Source organism: Myotis yumanensis, unplaced genomic scaffold (genome assembly GCF_028538775.1).
Source record: "Myotis yumanensis isolate MYYU_CA2020_CCGP unplaced genomic scaffold, mMyoYum1.0.hap1 SCAF_2, whole genome shotgun sequence".
Lineage (NCBI taxonomy): Eukaryota > Metazoa > Chordata > Mammalia > Chiroptera > Vespertilionidae > Myotis > Myotis yumanensis.
In genome coordinates this window covers 36,950,856-36,968,793 of record NW_027223753.1, presented here as the reverse complement: position 1 = coordinate 36,968,793, position 17,938 = coordinate 36,950,856, and the positions used below count along the sequence as shown (strand labels likewise).

Here is a 17,938-nt window from a genome sequence, read left to right as displayed (position 1 = left end):
AGTAAGTTAATCCCTCAACACTATGTGCATGCCAAACGTACTAGCAATTCTCTAAGATGCCAGTTCAAACTAGGACAGGTTATTAATGCTCTAATGTAGCTGATCTCTAACAAACGGGCACTTGTTGGCTGATGTAAAAGGAGCTGGCAATTTCCAGTGGTGGCTTTTACTGAGTAAGTCCATGTTTCAGCACCACTCCTAGCTGCCAACATGTGTCAGTTTCAGCAGAAATTACCTTGCTCCAGGGTAAAATCCCTCCGGGTCTGGGATGGGGCACCTAATGAAGGGAGAGCTCATTGCCAGAGTACTTATGCAAGGAACAAGGTTTTTCTGAAATTATGCAATAGCTTTCCATAAACATATTATCTCTCCTGACAAACACCAATAACAAAACAGAAAAAAATGAAATCACCTTAACATCTGCCTGGGCATATCAGAATATAATCCTATAGTATCTATAACTCTTCAGTCATTAAAAAAAAGAAAGGCACTATTTCCCAAAAGTTCTTTTTATTTCTAAAAGGTAGAATCTAGATGAAGCAGCTCACAGAAGTTAAACATATAGCCATTTTCTATCCACTCATTTTGAGAAAAAAGACTACACATCTAATCCAGGAACCTTTCACAACAATGCCATCCTTTCCACACCAGATGGATGGCCTTCCTACTGCTCAGCTTTTCCTTCAATTAATCTTTAGTTGACTCCTTATTTAACAGTGCATGTAGCATTGCTCTTAACATTTTCTCCTGTCACCAAGCTCTAAACTCTATTCCAGAAGTTCTGCCCACCTCCTATCTATTTCAAAATGCCCCTGAATACTTATCTACCCTCTCAGAGAAAGGAGGACCCATCCCTCCTTGCTAAGGCTAACCTTCCTTCCACCTGTGCTCCTGAGGTCAGCCTGTCTTCCAGGAGCACCCTCAAGAATGTATCAGTAATGAACTCTACCATCTTTGATAGACCTCCTTCTCCTACACAGCTTCTAGGTCCCAACTTCACCCAATATCCTTGGCAGTGGCCCTGTAACAGCATCCGCTTTTCTCACTGCCCACACTCAGGCGACCCTTTCTGCTCACAGACAGTGGCAACATGCATCCTCCTAGTTGCTCTCTCTCCTCTGATTTCTCTCTTCCCAATTCATCTAGTCTACTGCACTAGCTCGATCCTCTAAAACACAGCTCTGACTTTCACTTCTCTATTTTAAAAAAGCTTTTTTCAGATTCCCAATGGCTTGATTATACGTCAAATCACTTTCAAAGTTCAAAGCATGATATTTTAAACCCTCCGAAAAGCTGGTTCTCATCCATCATACTTCTTATGATGGCTCTCTCCAACAAGAGAAACCTAACATACAACACAGCTACCACTTACTGAATGCTTACTAAGCACCATTCATTCATTCTGCTGTCCATTTTTAAATTATTTATTTTACTGAGGGTCTACCCTGTGTCAGGTACTATTCTAGGCAATTCAAAGGGGGGGGGCAGGGAGGGGGATGAGCAGTAAGCAAGTCAATAATAGTAAGTAAAATATTATATGGTATATCAGATGGTGACAAGTACCACAAAGAAAAATAAAGAATGGTAATAGGGGTGTGATTTTTTTAAATATACTTTTGATTTTTTACAGAGAGGAAGAGAGAGGGATAGAGAGCTAGAAACATCGATGAGAGAGAAACATCGATGAGAGAGAAACATCGATCAGCTACCTCCTGCACACTCCCTACTGGGGATATGCCCGCAACCAAGGTACATGCCCTTGACTAGAATCAAACCTGGGACCCTTCAGTCTGCAGGCTGACACACTATCCACTGAGCCAAACCGGTCAGGGCTGGGGTGTGATTTTAAAAGTGTGGTTAGGGAAAGGCTTCCTGAGAAGGTGACATTTGGATAAAGATCCAAAGGAATTGAGGGAACATGCCATGAGGGCATCTGAGAGAAGACAATTCCAGGCAGAGGGGACAAAGTAGAAAGCCCCTGAGTGGGACCCCATTTTCAAGCAACAGCAAGGAGGCCGATGTGACTGGAGCAAAGTGAGGGTGAGTGTAATCAGAGAGAGAAAGCTGGGGACAGGTCAGGTGGTGCCATTGTACCATTTTGAGCAGAGGAGGGTCACAATCTGACTTAAGTTTTTAAAGGATCATTGAAGCTGGTGTGTGGAGAAGAAATCTGCAGGGGAAAGATTAGAAACAGGGAAACCAGGCAAAAAAGTGATGGAAGCTTGGACCAAGGTGGTAGTGGTAGAGGAGGACAGAATGTGCTGATGGAGTAGACTGCGGAGTCTGAGAAAAAGAGGAGCCAGTGATGGCCTCAAGGTTTTTGGACTGAGGAACTGGTAAGACGGAGCAATAATTTGTCGAGATGGGGAAGACAGCGGAGGAGTACATAATTAAAAGGGAGTGGGAGAAAGATCAGGAGTTCATTCTTCTACATGTTGGTTTTGGGATACCTATTAAATATCCAAAGTAAACTTGTCAATTAAGCAACTGGATATACACCTTGAAGTTCAGTGGTTGAGTCCATGCTGATGATAACTGGGAGTCACCAGTGGAGAGGTAGTTTTAAAAGAATGAGACTAAATGAGATTTCCAGTAGATAGAACTGAGCCTTGCAGCACTCCAATGTTTAGAAATTTGGAGATGAGGGGAAAACAGGAAGAGGCTAAGAAGGAGTAGACAGTAGGTAAGAGGAGAGCCTGGAAGAAGAAGGATATCATGAGGGCTGGGAATCTAGCAACATGGTGGTCACCAGTCACCTTGACAAGAATAACTGTGGGATAGTGATGAAGTCAAAAGTTGACTAGAGTGGGTTCAAGAAAGACTGGGATGAAAGAAATGGAAAGTTATGAAATAAGTGGTTGACAGTAAAAAAAAAAAAAAAAAAAGAAAGAAAGAAAGACAGACTGGGATGAGAGGGAGTGGAGATAGTGAGTATAGACAGGTTTTTCAAGCCATGGAGCCATACACTGGACCATGTACTTTACAGATTACTTAAGAGATGTTCCCTTAATCCTTCCAGCAAACCTGTGAAACAGGTACCACTTATTATTCCCAGGTACAGATCAGAAAAATGAGGCTCACAGAAGTCAAATAATTTATTCAAAGTCAAAATCTGTGAGTGGCAAGGCCAGGACCAGAACCCAGGTTTGTCTAATTTCAAAGCCAAAGATTGGCGACTCTGCGATAGAGTTTTCCAATCTTTGGAAGGAGGCATCTGTGACCTATTCCGATTCCCACGGATTCACTAGTTTAACAAGGTCCTAACGCCGCCCTTTTTTTGGGAACACCAAAGCAGACTTCCATTTTCCTTTGTGAACTGACGTGTTCCCGTAAATGAAGCCATGACTGCACTGACCTGAGTTGGGAAGCACTGATCCCTTGCCATTCTTCACATCCACCACCCAGGTGGCTTCTTTACCCCCAGGGCCATCCTTCACCTTGAAGGCAAAAATTCCGCCGATTTTCTTCACAAACTGTTCCCCTTCCTGGAAAGAAGAATAACACTAGGAGTTATATTAAGCTCATTTCTCTGGCTTTTCCCCCAGCCAAATTAAATGTTTAAATAGATACATGACGTGAGCAGCTGGGCCAGCAGGGGCAGTCCCCAAGCTCCCTGAAGATCTTTTACCCAGAAAAGTCTGAAAAGCAACCAGGCAACAACTCCCGCATCTGCCAAGCCTTTCACTAAAAATGGCTTTCTGGATACAACTGGTGAAAGGAAAAGGAGGGTGGGGGAGGCAGGACAGCATTCTCTACTGAAACAGCCTTCATTGTCTCAATAACTTCGGAAAGATTCACTCTGGCATCTCCATTAATGTATGAATCCCCACTCCCTCTTTTTTTCTTTTTTCAGTTAAATTCTTTTACATACATGTTTGTTTGTTTGTTTCCCACAATTAAAGATACATGGTTCTGAGATCAGTCTTTTTTTTTTTTTTTTGGTCAACCCATTTTCTGGATTGGTATAAAAAATTATGCAAATAATGTACCATCTACAACTTACTTTTGGATCATGAAGAATAAAGCTGAAAAAATAATCTCAGATACATCTCTCTGAAGTTTGGTTCCAATCCCCCTCCCTCTCCCCTTCATTCCCACGTCTTCCCATACTGCAATATTTACTGATTGAAACAATGATTGGCACCAGACATTATTCTGGGCACCAAGAATATAGAAGTAGGAGTCAGAGGGATAAGTGATCATACACTATGACGAATATGACAATATACTGGGATAAAGGGAAACACAAGGGACTAGAGGAAAACAGAGGAACAGCTAAGCCAACTAGCAGGGTGAAGGCATAACAACCTCACACACCTTAAACATAAGATAATAAAATAATCATTTTATTACAATTATTTTTCTTTAGAGAGAAAACACATTTTACTGTGGAAAAATTAGAAAATATCAATAAGCAAAAAAGAAAATATAAATAATTCATAATTTCATCACTCAGAGAAAATATTTTAGCATGTGGGATCATATTATATATATTGTTTTATAATCCACTTTGCTATTTAATACCATTATCCTCATTACTGTATCATTAAATATTCTTCTACATAACTTTAAATACCACATATAGTATTTAATTGTAGAAGTGTATTATATTTAACCGATACTCTATTGCTTGATATTTGGATTAGTTCTAACTTCTGGCTCTTATAACAATGCTGTAACATTTTTTGACCTAAATCATTTTACATGGCCTCATTTGTATAAGATTAAGTTGCTTGAAATAATCTTTGCTACTTAAGAACACTGCATCTGAGAACCTAGAGACAGAACCTAGCGAGAGAACATGGCAAAAGATCCTGGACAGAACCTGGCTACAGATCTTGGCTGGAGAACCTAGACAGAACATGGCAGGAGAACCTGGACAGAACCTGGCTGGAGAACCTGGCTGGAGAACCTGGATAGAACATGGCAAGAGAACCTGACTAGAACCTGGTGACAGAACATGGCAGGAGAACCTGGATAGAACCTGGCTGGAGAACCTGGCGACCGAACCTGGCTGGAGAATCTGGAAACCCTGGCTGGAGAACCTAGCAAGAGAACATGGCTCCAGAACTTGGCTGGAGATCCTGACCAGAACTTGGCTGGAGTTCCTGGCTAGAGATCCTGGCTAGGCTGCTGATCAACTGAACGCTGTCTCCGTGTCATTCCTTCTTCGCCGACTCCGTCCACATCTTTGGGGACCCCTGGACCTGCTGGGGTTGGACCCCAGCAAATTTGTCCCCATCAGACACTGGCCTCCTATTTAAATTGATTCAACGACGGTTTCCCGTGATGCCAGCATTTGTGATGACTATTAATAAATCACAAGGACAAACTCTAGACAGAGTAAGCATGTTCCTAATGAACCCGTTTTTGCACATGGTCAGTTATATGTTGCTTTCTCTCGAGTTTGAAGAGCATGTGATGTTACAGTTAAAGTTCTAAGTACTTCATCACAAGGGAAATTAAATTAGTCAAGCACTCTGAAAGTGTTTTCACTCTTAATGTGGTGTACAGGGAGATATTAGAATAAGTTTAATCACTTTATCAGTCATTGTTTGCATCACTGTTGTTTTCATATCATGTTTTTGTCGTTTTTATATCATGCCTCTGTTGTTATATCCTTTTGTTACTGTTTATTTATTAATAAATTTACATATTATTTTCATATACATTTAAAAAAAAAAAAAAAAAACACTGCATCTGGATTCAGCATAGGTTTAAATTCCTGCTCTACCGCATACTTACACTCCCCTGAGCAAGTTACTAAACCTCTCTGAGTCTCAATTTAGATGTGAAATGAAGATAATTACAGTGGTGTTATACAACTCAGAGTTGTACGAAATTTAAATTTTGTAAATACCTATAAAGCACAGAGTAGTTGCTCAATAAATGTTAGCATTTTCTTTTTGTTATTTTCCTCTATGATCTGTCTGCTATTTCTCTGCCACTATTATGACTTTATAATATACTTTACTCTTTAGTATAGTAAATCCCCATCACAATTACTCTCTTCCAAATATTCTTGGCTATTCTTGCATTTGTTTTGGACTTTTTCCTCTTCTTAGATATACATTTTAATCATTTAGTTAATTCTACCCCACCCCCACTCCCGCCCTGATAACACTGTAAAATTTAGATGGGATTACATAAAATATACAGATCTGTTTAGGGGAGAAGTAGCATTTTTACAATATTAAGTTCTTCCATCCATGAATATGGTATATCTTCAAATGTTCTTTGATGCCCCTTGGCAATATTTTGCCTCTTTCTTCCTTACATTGGTTTTTGTACATTTCTTGCCAGGTAGATTCTTAAATATTTCATATTGCTCTTATTAATAATATATTTCCCATTATATTTTATGACTTGGTTACTACAAATGTATAGAAAATATATTAATCTTTATTTATTTTGGAACTGGCTACTTTTTTAGTTTTATCATTTCTAATAGTTTTTATTTCTCACCTTTTTTATTTTATCCTTATATCCCTATGATAATTTATTTCTAAGATTCTTCCTTTTGGTATTGTTTCATTCTTTTAACAAAGATTTAAGTGTTTTCTATGTTCAGGCACTATGATAAATGCCTGAAGTACTCAAATAATCATTATCCCTGAGGAATTTACATAAGCTAACATCAGATGCTAACCTCTATTTCTATGTATGCAGATGCAGAGCCTGATCTAAGTTATTCCTTCTTGTTGTGTTTTGTTTTATAACAGCTTTATCGAGATATCATTTACATACCATAACATTTGCCCTTTTAACCCTGTGAGTGCCAACCAATATCCCAAGAACTATGCTGAAATTGCCAAGGCATTGTACAGCAGTTTAGGAAAAAAATTATGAATCTCAAGTAAATGAAGTTACATATTCAAAAAACTTAAGGAAACCTTTACTACATTGACATATTTAGCAATATCATCATCACTAATAAAAGCAGACTTAGAGCCCTGACCAGTTTGGCTTAGTGGATAGAGCATTGGCCTGCGGACTCAAGGTTCCCAGGTTCGATTCCGGTCAAGGGCATGTACCTTGGTTGCGGGCACATACCCAGTGGGGAGTGTGCAGGAGGCAGCTGATTGATGTTTCTCTCTCATCGATGTTTCTAGCTCTCTATCCCTCACCCTTCCTCTCTGTAAAATATCAATAAAATTAAAAAAAAAAAAAAAGCAGACTTAGAACTGGACGCCATTTCGAAGCTTTGATAGCACTTCCAGCACTTTTGGCCAAAGACAGGAGGAGCATAATTGCGCTCCCTGGCACTCTAGGGGTTAAAGTACAATTTAGTGGTATTTTAATATATTCAGAGTTGTACAACCAACACCACTCTCTAACTTTAGAATGTTCTCATCACCTCAAAAAGAAACCCATACCCATTAGCATCACCCCTCCACACTGATTCTTCCCTCCTGCTAGTCCCTGGCAACCACTATCTACTTCTGTCTCTGTGGATTTGCTCATTCTGGACTTTCCACATAAATGGAACCATGCAATAGATGGTCTTTTGTGACTGGCTTCTTTCACTACGCATAATGTTTCTAAGGTCTATTCGGTTGAAACATGCAACAGTAATTCCTTCTTTCCCGTGGCTCAGTAATATTCCATTGTATGGATGCAGCACATTTTGTTTAGTGATTCATCAGCTGATTGTTCTTTCTCCTGTGCAGCTATTATTATCAACAATACTAGCTAAAAAGGAGAAGTAGTATAAAAGTTTTTGTATGGACATAGGCTCTAATTTCTCTTAGGTATATATTTAGAAGTGAAACTGCTGGCTCATAAGAAGATGTCTAACTTCTTTAGGAGCTACCACACTCTTTCTAAAGTGGCTGCATCATGTTACAAGCTACTGGCAATGGATGAAGGTTTCCATTCCTCCACATCCTCAACATTTTTAACTGTCTTTTTTTATTTTAGCTATCCTAGTGGGTGTGTCAATCTTTTTCTTCTACATAGATAACACACTTGAACCTATCTAGAATCAACCATAGTTCTTAGGACTCCAAAGAAGCTATTCTAAAAATATTTAGTCTAGGCCTACTTATCTCAACAGTCATGGAGGCATTTCTTACATGTGATGTCCTAAAATCAACTACCAATACTTCCCTTATGTCAAGAAACTCAAACGACTGTCAGATTTTTTTAAGTGAAAGAGAAATTCTCTTATTTTGGCCTCCCTTATAAGGTCTCACGCAAATTATTTTAAGGTAACTTTAGGAAAAAACATTAGCAACAATAATAATCTTTGGAGGGCTATAAAGTTTTTAAATGCTTTTATATACCTTTTTCTTTAATCTTCATAAAACCCTGTAAGTAGCTGCACAGGTATTAATATTAGCTCATTGAGCAGAAAAGAAGAATTGAGGCTCATAAAGATTAAAAATCCTTCAGACTATTCCCTATCCAGCCGCCAAGTAATTCATCTAACATAATCCATCTAATCCTTCCATAACCCACCTAACACTTTCAGGTTTGGGTTTCTTAAATGGGTCCCCACAGACTATAGGATGAAGTGTGACTTTACTACATATTATTCAAGATTCTTCATGATGTGAAGGATATTTGTTATTTTCAGACACTTTTTAATGTCCCTCAGGCTTTGTTCTAAGAATACTGATCATTTTAAATTCCAGGAACACAGGTATCCCCAGGCCGTTGCCCATGCCCTTTCCTGGGTCACTCACCTCCTCCTGTTCTCCATTCCTACCCCAGTCTCACCAATTCAAGTCTCAGCTCACATGCTCACTATTCTGGGAAGGTTTCCTGTCTCTGCTGGATACTTTGATAGCCCTTTGCATATACACCAGGTTTCTGGCTAAAGCAGTAATTTTTTCCTAGAAAATTTTTCCATGTTTCTCTTCCCACTAAACTCTCTGTTCCCTCGGGGTCAGGCTAGAACAACCAGAACTCAATCCTAGGTTGGTTTAACACCAAATTCAATGCTCTTTCCATCTGACTATACCATACTGCAAAATAGACTACATCAATATTTCCAAACTTTAGACTATGAAAGCAGTTTGTCACCATAAATGAATTAAAAGAAAGTCCAAAGTCTTCTCCACGTTCCTTGAAATATTTTATCCCTCATGGTTCTGTGGAGACAACTTAGAAGAGTGGCTTAATAATGCTGGTGTGTTGGGCCATCCAAGCATCAAGCTTTCTTTGGGGCCAGCGTCTCCTAAATGGCTACGTGTAGGTGCAACCATGCCATCTGCTTGCACAATGTCTCCAGAATAGAGAGAGCGATGACAGACACCAACAAGTCAGAGCAGGATAAATAACAGCAGCCAACATTTAGAAATTCTACCTATACACCTGGAGAGAAATTCCTCCCACCTCCTTAACACAGATGTAGATTAATTTTCAGAACCATCTGATCGTCTTACATCCTTTGGTCAATAAAACATTTCAACTGAAGAGGGAGGGAGAGAGTTAAAAGGGGAAAGCAAATACACATTTGTTGCAAAACCGGAGATCATTAATACTAAGTTCTAAGTGCCTCCTTGTAAAGAAAAGTACTTCTTTCTGAGTAGGTAAAAGGTCAAGGAGTAGGTCCTGTCGAAAACATAATCAGAACAAAAAAATTAAGAGAATTCACAGAAGGGCAATGGGGTATTGCTAACAAAGACAAAAGTGGAAATAAAATATCTTGCCGGGTTTCCTTTGCTAAGGAAGAAAATGCATGAATTGACAAAAGATTCCAAGACTTTCTTTCACTTTCTGGTCTTGCAAACATTTAGGAAACTGACAATCGTGGGAAGGAAAAAAGAAACAAGGGGACAAGGTCCATGCAAGTGAAGTTATGGAAGGAAGAGAAAAGAATTAAAATGGGAGCAAGAAGCATACATTTGCAAAGCTAAAAGAGGACTGTGAAATAAAAACAGCCCTGCTTTGTTAATCCCAATAATGAAGTATGCAATGATTGACATCTAGCCATACCAGATACTCTCTAAACTAATTATTTTTATTTGATATTTTTTTTAAAATATATTTTATTGATTTTTTTACAGAGGAAGGGAGAGGGATAGAGAGTTAGAAACATCGATGAGAGAGAAACATCGATCAGCTGCCTCCTGCACACCTCCTACTGGGGATGTGCCCGCAACAAAGGCACATGCCCTTGACCGGAATCGAACCTGGGACCTTTCAGTCTGCAGGCCGACACTCTATCCACTGAGCCAAACCGGTCAGGGCTATTTGATATTTTTAAACAGAATAAAGTAAAAAAAAAAAAGGCAACTCGGCAGGAGCAACTATACTACAGGTTACTCTGTTGGTGGCATGAAAAAAAATTTTTCAAGCTGAGCCCTTATAGCCCAATTAGATTTTATTGGACATTTGAAAGAAATTTTTAAAAATGAGATTTTTTTCCCACTAAATTAGCAAAGATTTTTTTTTTTTTTTTTAAACCAGCCAACTTAGTACTGGGGAAGATCTGAAGAAAGAAAAAGTCACTCTCATGAATTATTATTAAACTTGTAAATTAGTACCCTTTTTGGTGTATAATTTGGCAATATGTATCAAAATGCAAAACACACATATCCAACTACCTGCAATTTCCCCCTTTAATTATTTATGCTAAGGTAATCATTGCATTAAGTACTTAAAAATGAGCCCAAAAGGGAATTTATTAAACCAATGTTTTACTTACAAAATTTAAATACAACCTGGCATTCATCCTGGAGACTAGTTAAACAGATTATGGTACATACATTCAAACATGTACTATGTAGTCATTAAAACTGATGGCAAGTCAGAGAAAGACAAGAACTATATGATTTCACTCACATGTGGAATTTAATGAACAAACTGGACTAATAAACAAAACAGAGATAGACTCATAGAGAGCAGGCAAGCAGCTCTGGTGGGAGAGTTTTTGAGGGGAGAGGATGGAGATATTGAGTCTGGACATGGACAACAGTGTGGTGACTGTGGGGGTGAAAGGGAGGAGCATAGTTGAAGGTAGAAGAAGGGATAAATGGTGTTGGAAAAAATAAAATAAAAAAACTGATGGTAAGGATTTATGTTTATGGCATAAAACATACTGTCAAGAGGAAAAAGCAGGCTATAAAATAAAAGGTAGTCTCACGCAGGTGTATTCCCACAAGATGGTGGTGGGACAAGTGGACCATTGCCTGCCTGCCCAGAACTGCCAGCACTGGCCCTCTCATCCTCAGAAAGGTTACTGAGCATTATGGAAATCCTAGAAATGCAGGGTGCTTTGTCAAGACAAACATCAGCTGACGAAACATTAGCTGTTTCTCCCCCTCACACATACATACACAATGCAATCACTTTAAATGCTAAGAAGTCCTCTGTCCTATAATAAGAGAGTTATGAGATAAGCAAAATGTTTGTCATTCACACTGTGGATTTAACACGAGTGAAATACATAGCTCAAATGTTTTGAATCATTTTATTTCAGCCACTTTGATCAGCTTAGTAGATATGCAGTTGGAATTGTGCAACTCTGGGTGTAACTGTGTCTTACTGGTCTCAAAATTGAAATCTATATATATGAAAGGCTAAGTAACTGACCGTATGTCCATCTGACTGACTGGTACACATGACGTGCACTGGCAATTTAAAAATAAATGTTGACTGGAGCATACATGACACATATAAAGCTCTCACTGGTGCCAACTGCACACGTGTGTTTCAATCTGTCATTGTTGATCGTGAATTTGCTTGACACTTCTGTTATAGAGATCCTATGTAATAAAAACCTAATATGCTAAGTGTCCAACCATTCGACCACTCACTATGACGTGCACTGACCACCAGGGGGAAGACGTTCTGACTGGTAGGTTAGCTTGCTGCTGGGGTCCGGCTGATCGGGACTGGGCAAGATGGGCCGGACACACCCTGGAGCCCTCCCACGGTCCGTCCCGGCCCCGATCATGCACCAGTGGGGTCCCTCAGCATGGCCTGGACTCTCTTTCAATCCAGGACCCCTTGGGGGATGTCGGAGAGCCAGTTTCAGTCCAATCCCTGCAGGCCAGGCCAAGGGACCCCACTGGTGATTGCACTGGGTCTCTAGTATTAAAATATTTCTTCTAATTAATTTCCTATCAATGTGCACGAATCCGTGCACTGGGCCACTAGTCAATAATAAAATCCCAAGTGCCTTTAGGTTTGAAACAATTAAGTAAATATCTTATTTTGCCTGAAGAAAGTAACTCTCTTTTTGGAGATAGAGTTACAGTTAGATTACCTTAGTATGATTATTATCAAGAACTAATTATTGTACATAAAAATAGATCTGCATATGTAGTATAGTTTTAAAAACTCAACATGTATTGTATGATCCTAGTTATATGAAACTGTATGTTCATATACATAAAGAGATGTCTGAAAGAATGCCAACCATTGTTAAAATTTTAGTAAACTAAAATTAAAATTTTTATTTTGCTTTAAAAATCAGCATCATTTTTACAAGAAAAAAAAAATTTAAAACTACTTTGAAAAATTCAAGCATAAAAGATTTCTTTTTGAGAGTTTTGGTATTAGATAGCTTTAAAGGTTCACTCTAAATATTCTATTGAATGGTTCTATGTAAAATATTTTTAACCCAGAATAAAATTAAACCAAAATAAATTATAATCCCTTTACATATAAACTCTATCAATAATTATTATCTCCCTGACAAAGAGATGGAGAAAAGAGTTACAATCTTTTTTTTTTAATGGCTCTGACTTTTGACAATTTTAATTTTTTTAATTTTTAAAAATATATCTTTATTGATTTCATAAAGGGAGAGGGAAAGAGAGATAGAAACATCAATGGTGGGAGACAATCATTGATTGGCTGCCTCCTGCACGTCCCCCACTGGGGATCAAGCCCACAACCCAGGCATGTGCCCTTGACCGGAATCGATTCCGAGACCCTTTAGTCCGCAGGCTGACGCTCTATCCACTGAGCCAAACCAGCTAGGGAAAGAGTTACGATCTTAATGGCAATTTACTACAGTTCTTTATATAACTCAAATTGGGAAATTTGTATATCTCTGAAATGCACTTTTACCAGAATTACAGGGAAACTGTAATAGATACTCAGATATCAAAAATACATTCAATACTTGACAATATGATATAAATTTTCAACTGTACCACTTCATGCAGCACCTGAAATCTATAGGCACTTCTCTAGCCTCTGGGTCCTCTTCGTAGTATTTTATATAAATATTACTTACCTCTTCAAGCTTCTTCTCAATCTCCTTAAAGACAAGATTTGCTTTAAATCCTTCAACTGCAGCGCTGGTTGGAGCAGCTTCAATTTGATGAGTTCTAAAAGAATTGGGAAAAAGACTTAATTTCAGTCCATGGAGTCATACAGGTACTAGGTTTTTCAACATTTATACAGTTTAATTTTCCAAAACCCTAAAAACAGAGATGTTATGACCCTTACCCAAATAAAATTGTTATTAAACCCCTAAAACCAGTCTTACTCCCCATTTTTCCCCACCAATATGAGTACTCACTAGGTGGTAGGCACAATCCTTGAAAATGTGGTAAACCAAAGAACCTACCCTCATGATGCTTATATGCTAGTGGGGAGAGAGGCAATGAACAAGCAAAAAAATAAAGAATATAGTTACTATGAAGAAAATAAGGCAGGTTAAGGGGCTATAGAGAAAGTGTATTTATTTGTATTGGGTGTTCTATTTTAGATAGTCTAGTCAGATAGGCCTCTCTGAGGAGGAGATACTCAAATTATGTCAGTGATTTAGGTGGGGAAGCCAGTTCTACAAAGAACTTGAGGCTTGGCGGTTAAACTATAAAACCAGTATGGCTGGAGCAGAGCAGAGTAGGAGGATCCAAGGTCACAGAAACAGGCAGGGCAGGATAAGATACTGAGGGGCTTTCTAGGTCATGAGTAGGAGTCTGGATTTTATTTCGAGTATAATGAGAACTGTAGAGTATAAACTGGAAAGTAGCATAATCCAATTTACATGTTTTTTAAAAAAATAATAAACCTGGCTGCCAGTTAGAAAATGGACTGTAAGGGGCAAATGGGGAGGCAGGGAGACTAGTTAAGAGGCTACTGCAAAGTCCAGGCAAGAATGATGGTGATTAGAACAGGCTTCATAAGGAAGTGTGGAATAAGCAGAGGATGGACTTGAGGTTCACTGTTTACATGGGATTCAATTTATGAATTTGTGGGTGAAAAAAGGGGATCTGCCGAACCGGTTTGGCTCATGGATAGAGCGTCGGCCTGCGGACTCAAGGGTCCCAGGTTCGATTCCAGTCAAGGGCATGTACCTTGGTTGCGGGCACATCCCCAGTGGGGGGTGTGCAGGAGGCAGCTGATCGATCTCTCTCATCAATGTTTCTGGCTCTCTATCCCTCTCCCTTCTTCTCTGTAGAAAATCAATAAAATATTTAAAAAAAGGAGGGGGTTCTATGAAAAGTAACATCATAGGGTGATCTGATCATAAATTCCTTAGTGGTAAGGTCATGGTGGGCATTCACGCCCCAGGCACATAACTTTTTTTTAAAATATATATTTTATTGATTTTTTTACAGACAGGAAGGGAGAGGGATAGAGAGTTAGAAACATCGATGAGAGAGAAACATCGATCAGCTGCCTCCTGCACACTCCCTACTGGGGATGTGCCCGCAACCAAGGTACATGCCCTTGACTGGAATCGAACCTGGGACCCTTGAGTCCGCAGGCCGACGCTCTATCCACTGAGCCAAACCGGTTAGGGCAGGCACATAACTTTTTAGTAAAAGGTTTATCTTTGTCGTAGCACTCTTTGTCCACTGTTTCTGTGTATCTATGTTAATAATCGCCTTGCTTTCTCCTATCCTCATGTAATCTTCCTTATGTTCCCTCCTTAATTTCAGTGCATAAAAGAAACTGTCATTCTCTGAAGCATTTGAGATCTTGCTTCCTGGCATATGTCACTAGTGTTGACTCAGATAAACTCTTATAAAAATTCTCTACAGGTTTGGACATTTCTTACAACCATCTGTCTGAGTATCGGTTGTTTGATACTTAAGGAACCACTACAGATAAATGGCCTCATGTGGCAGAAGGAACAGTCTTCATTGCCACAAAGGCCTCAGTTGAAATTTTAAGGGCTTTCTCCACTCACTAGCTATATGATTATGAGCCAGATACATCCTCTCTGGGCACCTCTGGTGAGGAGGTAGGAAGGAAGGTGGGAGTGCCAATGACTTTCAGAATTAAATGGAATCCAAGGTATGAAAAATGACAGACATGACTGTTATGGGCTCCAGAGCCTCAAGTGTTAGACAGAAACTTGAGGGGTCTGAGGAAGATGAGGGCACCTTAGGATGTCAGGGAATTCCTCTGACATACTGCAAGCATGCTGGTGGTGGCTGGGGCCACAACTGGAATAACAGGGGAAGGATACAGAAAGAGTCAAGAGTGTAACAGCTGCTCCATAAGCATTTCTTTCTTTTTCTTTCCCTGCCTTTCCTTTCCTTTCTTTCTTTCCCCTCTCTCCTTCCTTTTCTTTTTTTCTCTCTCCCTACCCACCTATTTCTTTTTTCCTTCCCCTTTCGTTCTTTCTATCATCCTATATAATAAAGAGGTAATATGCAAATTAACCCTCGTGCCCTCACAAGATGGCTGCCTACAACCAGGCTGGCAGGGGGGTTAGTGAAGGACGACCAAATGACTAAACAGCAGGCTGCATGGGGCGACCAGGCTGGTGGGGGGGGGGGGGGACATGGGGGGGGACAGTTAGTGGCAACCAGGCCAGCGGGGGGGGGGGGGCGCAGTTGGCGGCTATTAGGCTGGCAGGGCAGTGAGGGATGACTAGGCTGGTGGGCAGGCAGTTGGCGACTACCAGGCTGGCGGGGGGGGAGAGGGGGGGAGTTGGGGGCAACCAGGCCAGCAAGGGGGGTCAGTTGAGGGTGACCTGGCCGGTGGGGGGGCAGTTAGGGGCAATCAGGCCGGCACGCAGAGGCAGTGAGGGGCGATCAGGCCGGCGGGGGCGGGGGGGAGAGCAGTTAGGGGCAACCAGGCAGGGAGGTAGGTGAGCGATTAGGAGCCAGCGGTCCAGGATTGTGAGAGGGATGTCCCCCAAAGGGTCCTGGATTGGAGAGGGTTCAGGATGGGCTGAGGGGGACACCCCTCCCCCATGCACAAATTTCGTGCACCGGGCTTCTAGTTTTATAAATATTTAATGAGTGCTTGCTACATGGCAGACATTGTTCCAGGTACTAGGAGAATAAGAGCAGTCAGGCCCAGTCCCTCTCCTCACTGAGTTTATAATTTTTCAGTGGAGAAGAAAAGGAAGTAAAACAGACAAAATAATTGCAAGTGTCAGGAAGCAAACAAAAAGAGAAAGAACCTACTTTAAGGGCAATCAAGGAATGACATCTTTGAGTAGATGGATTTAAGCTAAGACCCAATTAAAGGAAGAAAAGAAGTTAGCCATTCAAAGAAGAAACTGCCAAGTCCATGAGAAAATAGCTTTTGGTATGTTAAGAGAAAGTAAAACAGGACCAGTGTCACTGGAGCACAGTAAGTGCAGAGATAGTGACATGAAATTGGAGAAGTAGGCAGGGCCCAGATCAGGCACAACAAAGTAGGAAATCTGGGAAGCCACGGAAATGATTAAAACAGGGAAGTGAAATCGTTTAATTTGTGATTATTCTTACAACAGTATCCAGAATGAATTGGGGTGAAGAGTGTAAGAACAGACGTGGGGAGCTGGTTAGGAGGCTGGTCCAAGTAAGAAGTGATGGTCTGGACTACAGTGGAGGCAGGTGGCCAGTGGAGATGGAGAGAAGGAAGTAGATTCAAATAAATTTTGGAGGTAGAATCCAGGTAGAATGAGGGAAACCTAAGTGGTGGGGGAAAGGGCAAGGATGATTCAGACTAGCAATGTCAGTTACTGATAAAAGGAAACATGCAGTGGGAGTACAGGGGATTGAGTTCCATTTTAGGTGCATTAAGTATGAGATGTTTCTGAGACAAGAAGACAGTTGGACATGAGAGTCTGGAGCTCAGAGGAGAGAGGTCCAGGCTGGAGATAAAATGGAGAGAATCACCAGCATAATGAACATATTTAAATCCATGGCAACTGATAAGCTCACCTTGAGAAAACAAGGGAGAAAGAAGAGCGCCCAGGACAACACCAGAACTCCCTTATCTAGAAGTCTAGGAGAGAAGGGAAGCAGAGCCAGTGATGCAAGAAGAAAACCAGTAGAGCACAGTGTCACACAAGATGACAGGGCAGGAAGAATCTGGAGGGAGGAGTAAAGTATGTCCAGCACCTTTGGGATTTGGCAACATGGAGAGCACAGGTGACCTGGGCAAAGGCAATTTTAAGTCAGTGGTGGAAGGTAGAAGTCAGATTATAGTGAATTAAAGAGTGAATAGAAGAGGGAAAGAGACAGTGTGGCTCTTTTGAGACATTACTTTTAGGAGAACAATGACATGGAGTGGTCTTTGGAGAGGAGTGTAGTATCAAAAAATTTGTTTTTGTTTTAAGGTTAACATACTGAGCATGTTAGCGTGATGATGGTAATGAACCAGGGGAAAGGAGCTACAAGGGGAGAAGTCTTGAGGTGACAGGGGAATGAGATATAGGAAAAGGAGGAGACTTAAGGGAAAGAGGATCAGGTGGGTGTGGTTCTCCACAGGGTTACAGATCTTGAGATGGGAGATGAGGAAGTTTGGGTCTAATGGCTTAAGATTTCGCAATAAAGTAATCAGCTGAGAATGAGGATGAAAGAGTGGGTATGGGAAGTCTAAGAAGTTGAAAGCCAGCCTACCAGAGGAATCTTATTCAAGTCATGAACAAGGCATGGGACCTAAGCTCCCGCCATGCTGAAACGTGTGCAGCTCTCAGAGTGCGGAATGCTACTTCACGCTTCCATGCCTTTGCCAGCGCTGCTCCCTATGTCTGGAATACTTCTGTCTTGGCAAACTCCTTTTTATCCTTCAAGACCTA

The 17,938-nt window shown here is 40.5% G+C and overlaps 1 protein-coding gene across 1 annotated transcript in view; it reads right to left on the bottom strand.

Moving 5' to 3' along the window:
- Positions 1 to 17,938, bottom strand: part of SCP2 (sterol carrier protein 2) — a 104,927-nt gene that overhangs the window by 7,398 nt on the left and 79,591 nt on the right. The window contains exons 13-14 of the mRNA XM_070405149.1: positions 13,196 to 13,289; positions 3,356 to 3,485 (exon numbers count right to left, since the gene is read on the bottom strand). Coding sequence (XP_070261250.1) covers positions 3,356 to 3,485; positions 13,196 to 13,289 — 224 coding nt within the window. The remainder of the gene's footprint in view (positions 1 to 3,355; positions 3,486 to 13,195; positions 13,290 to 17,938) is intronic.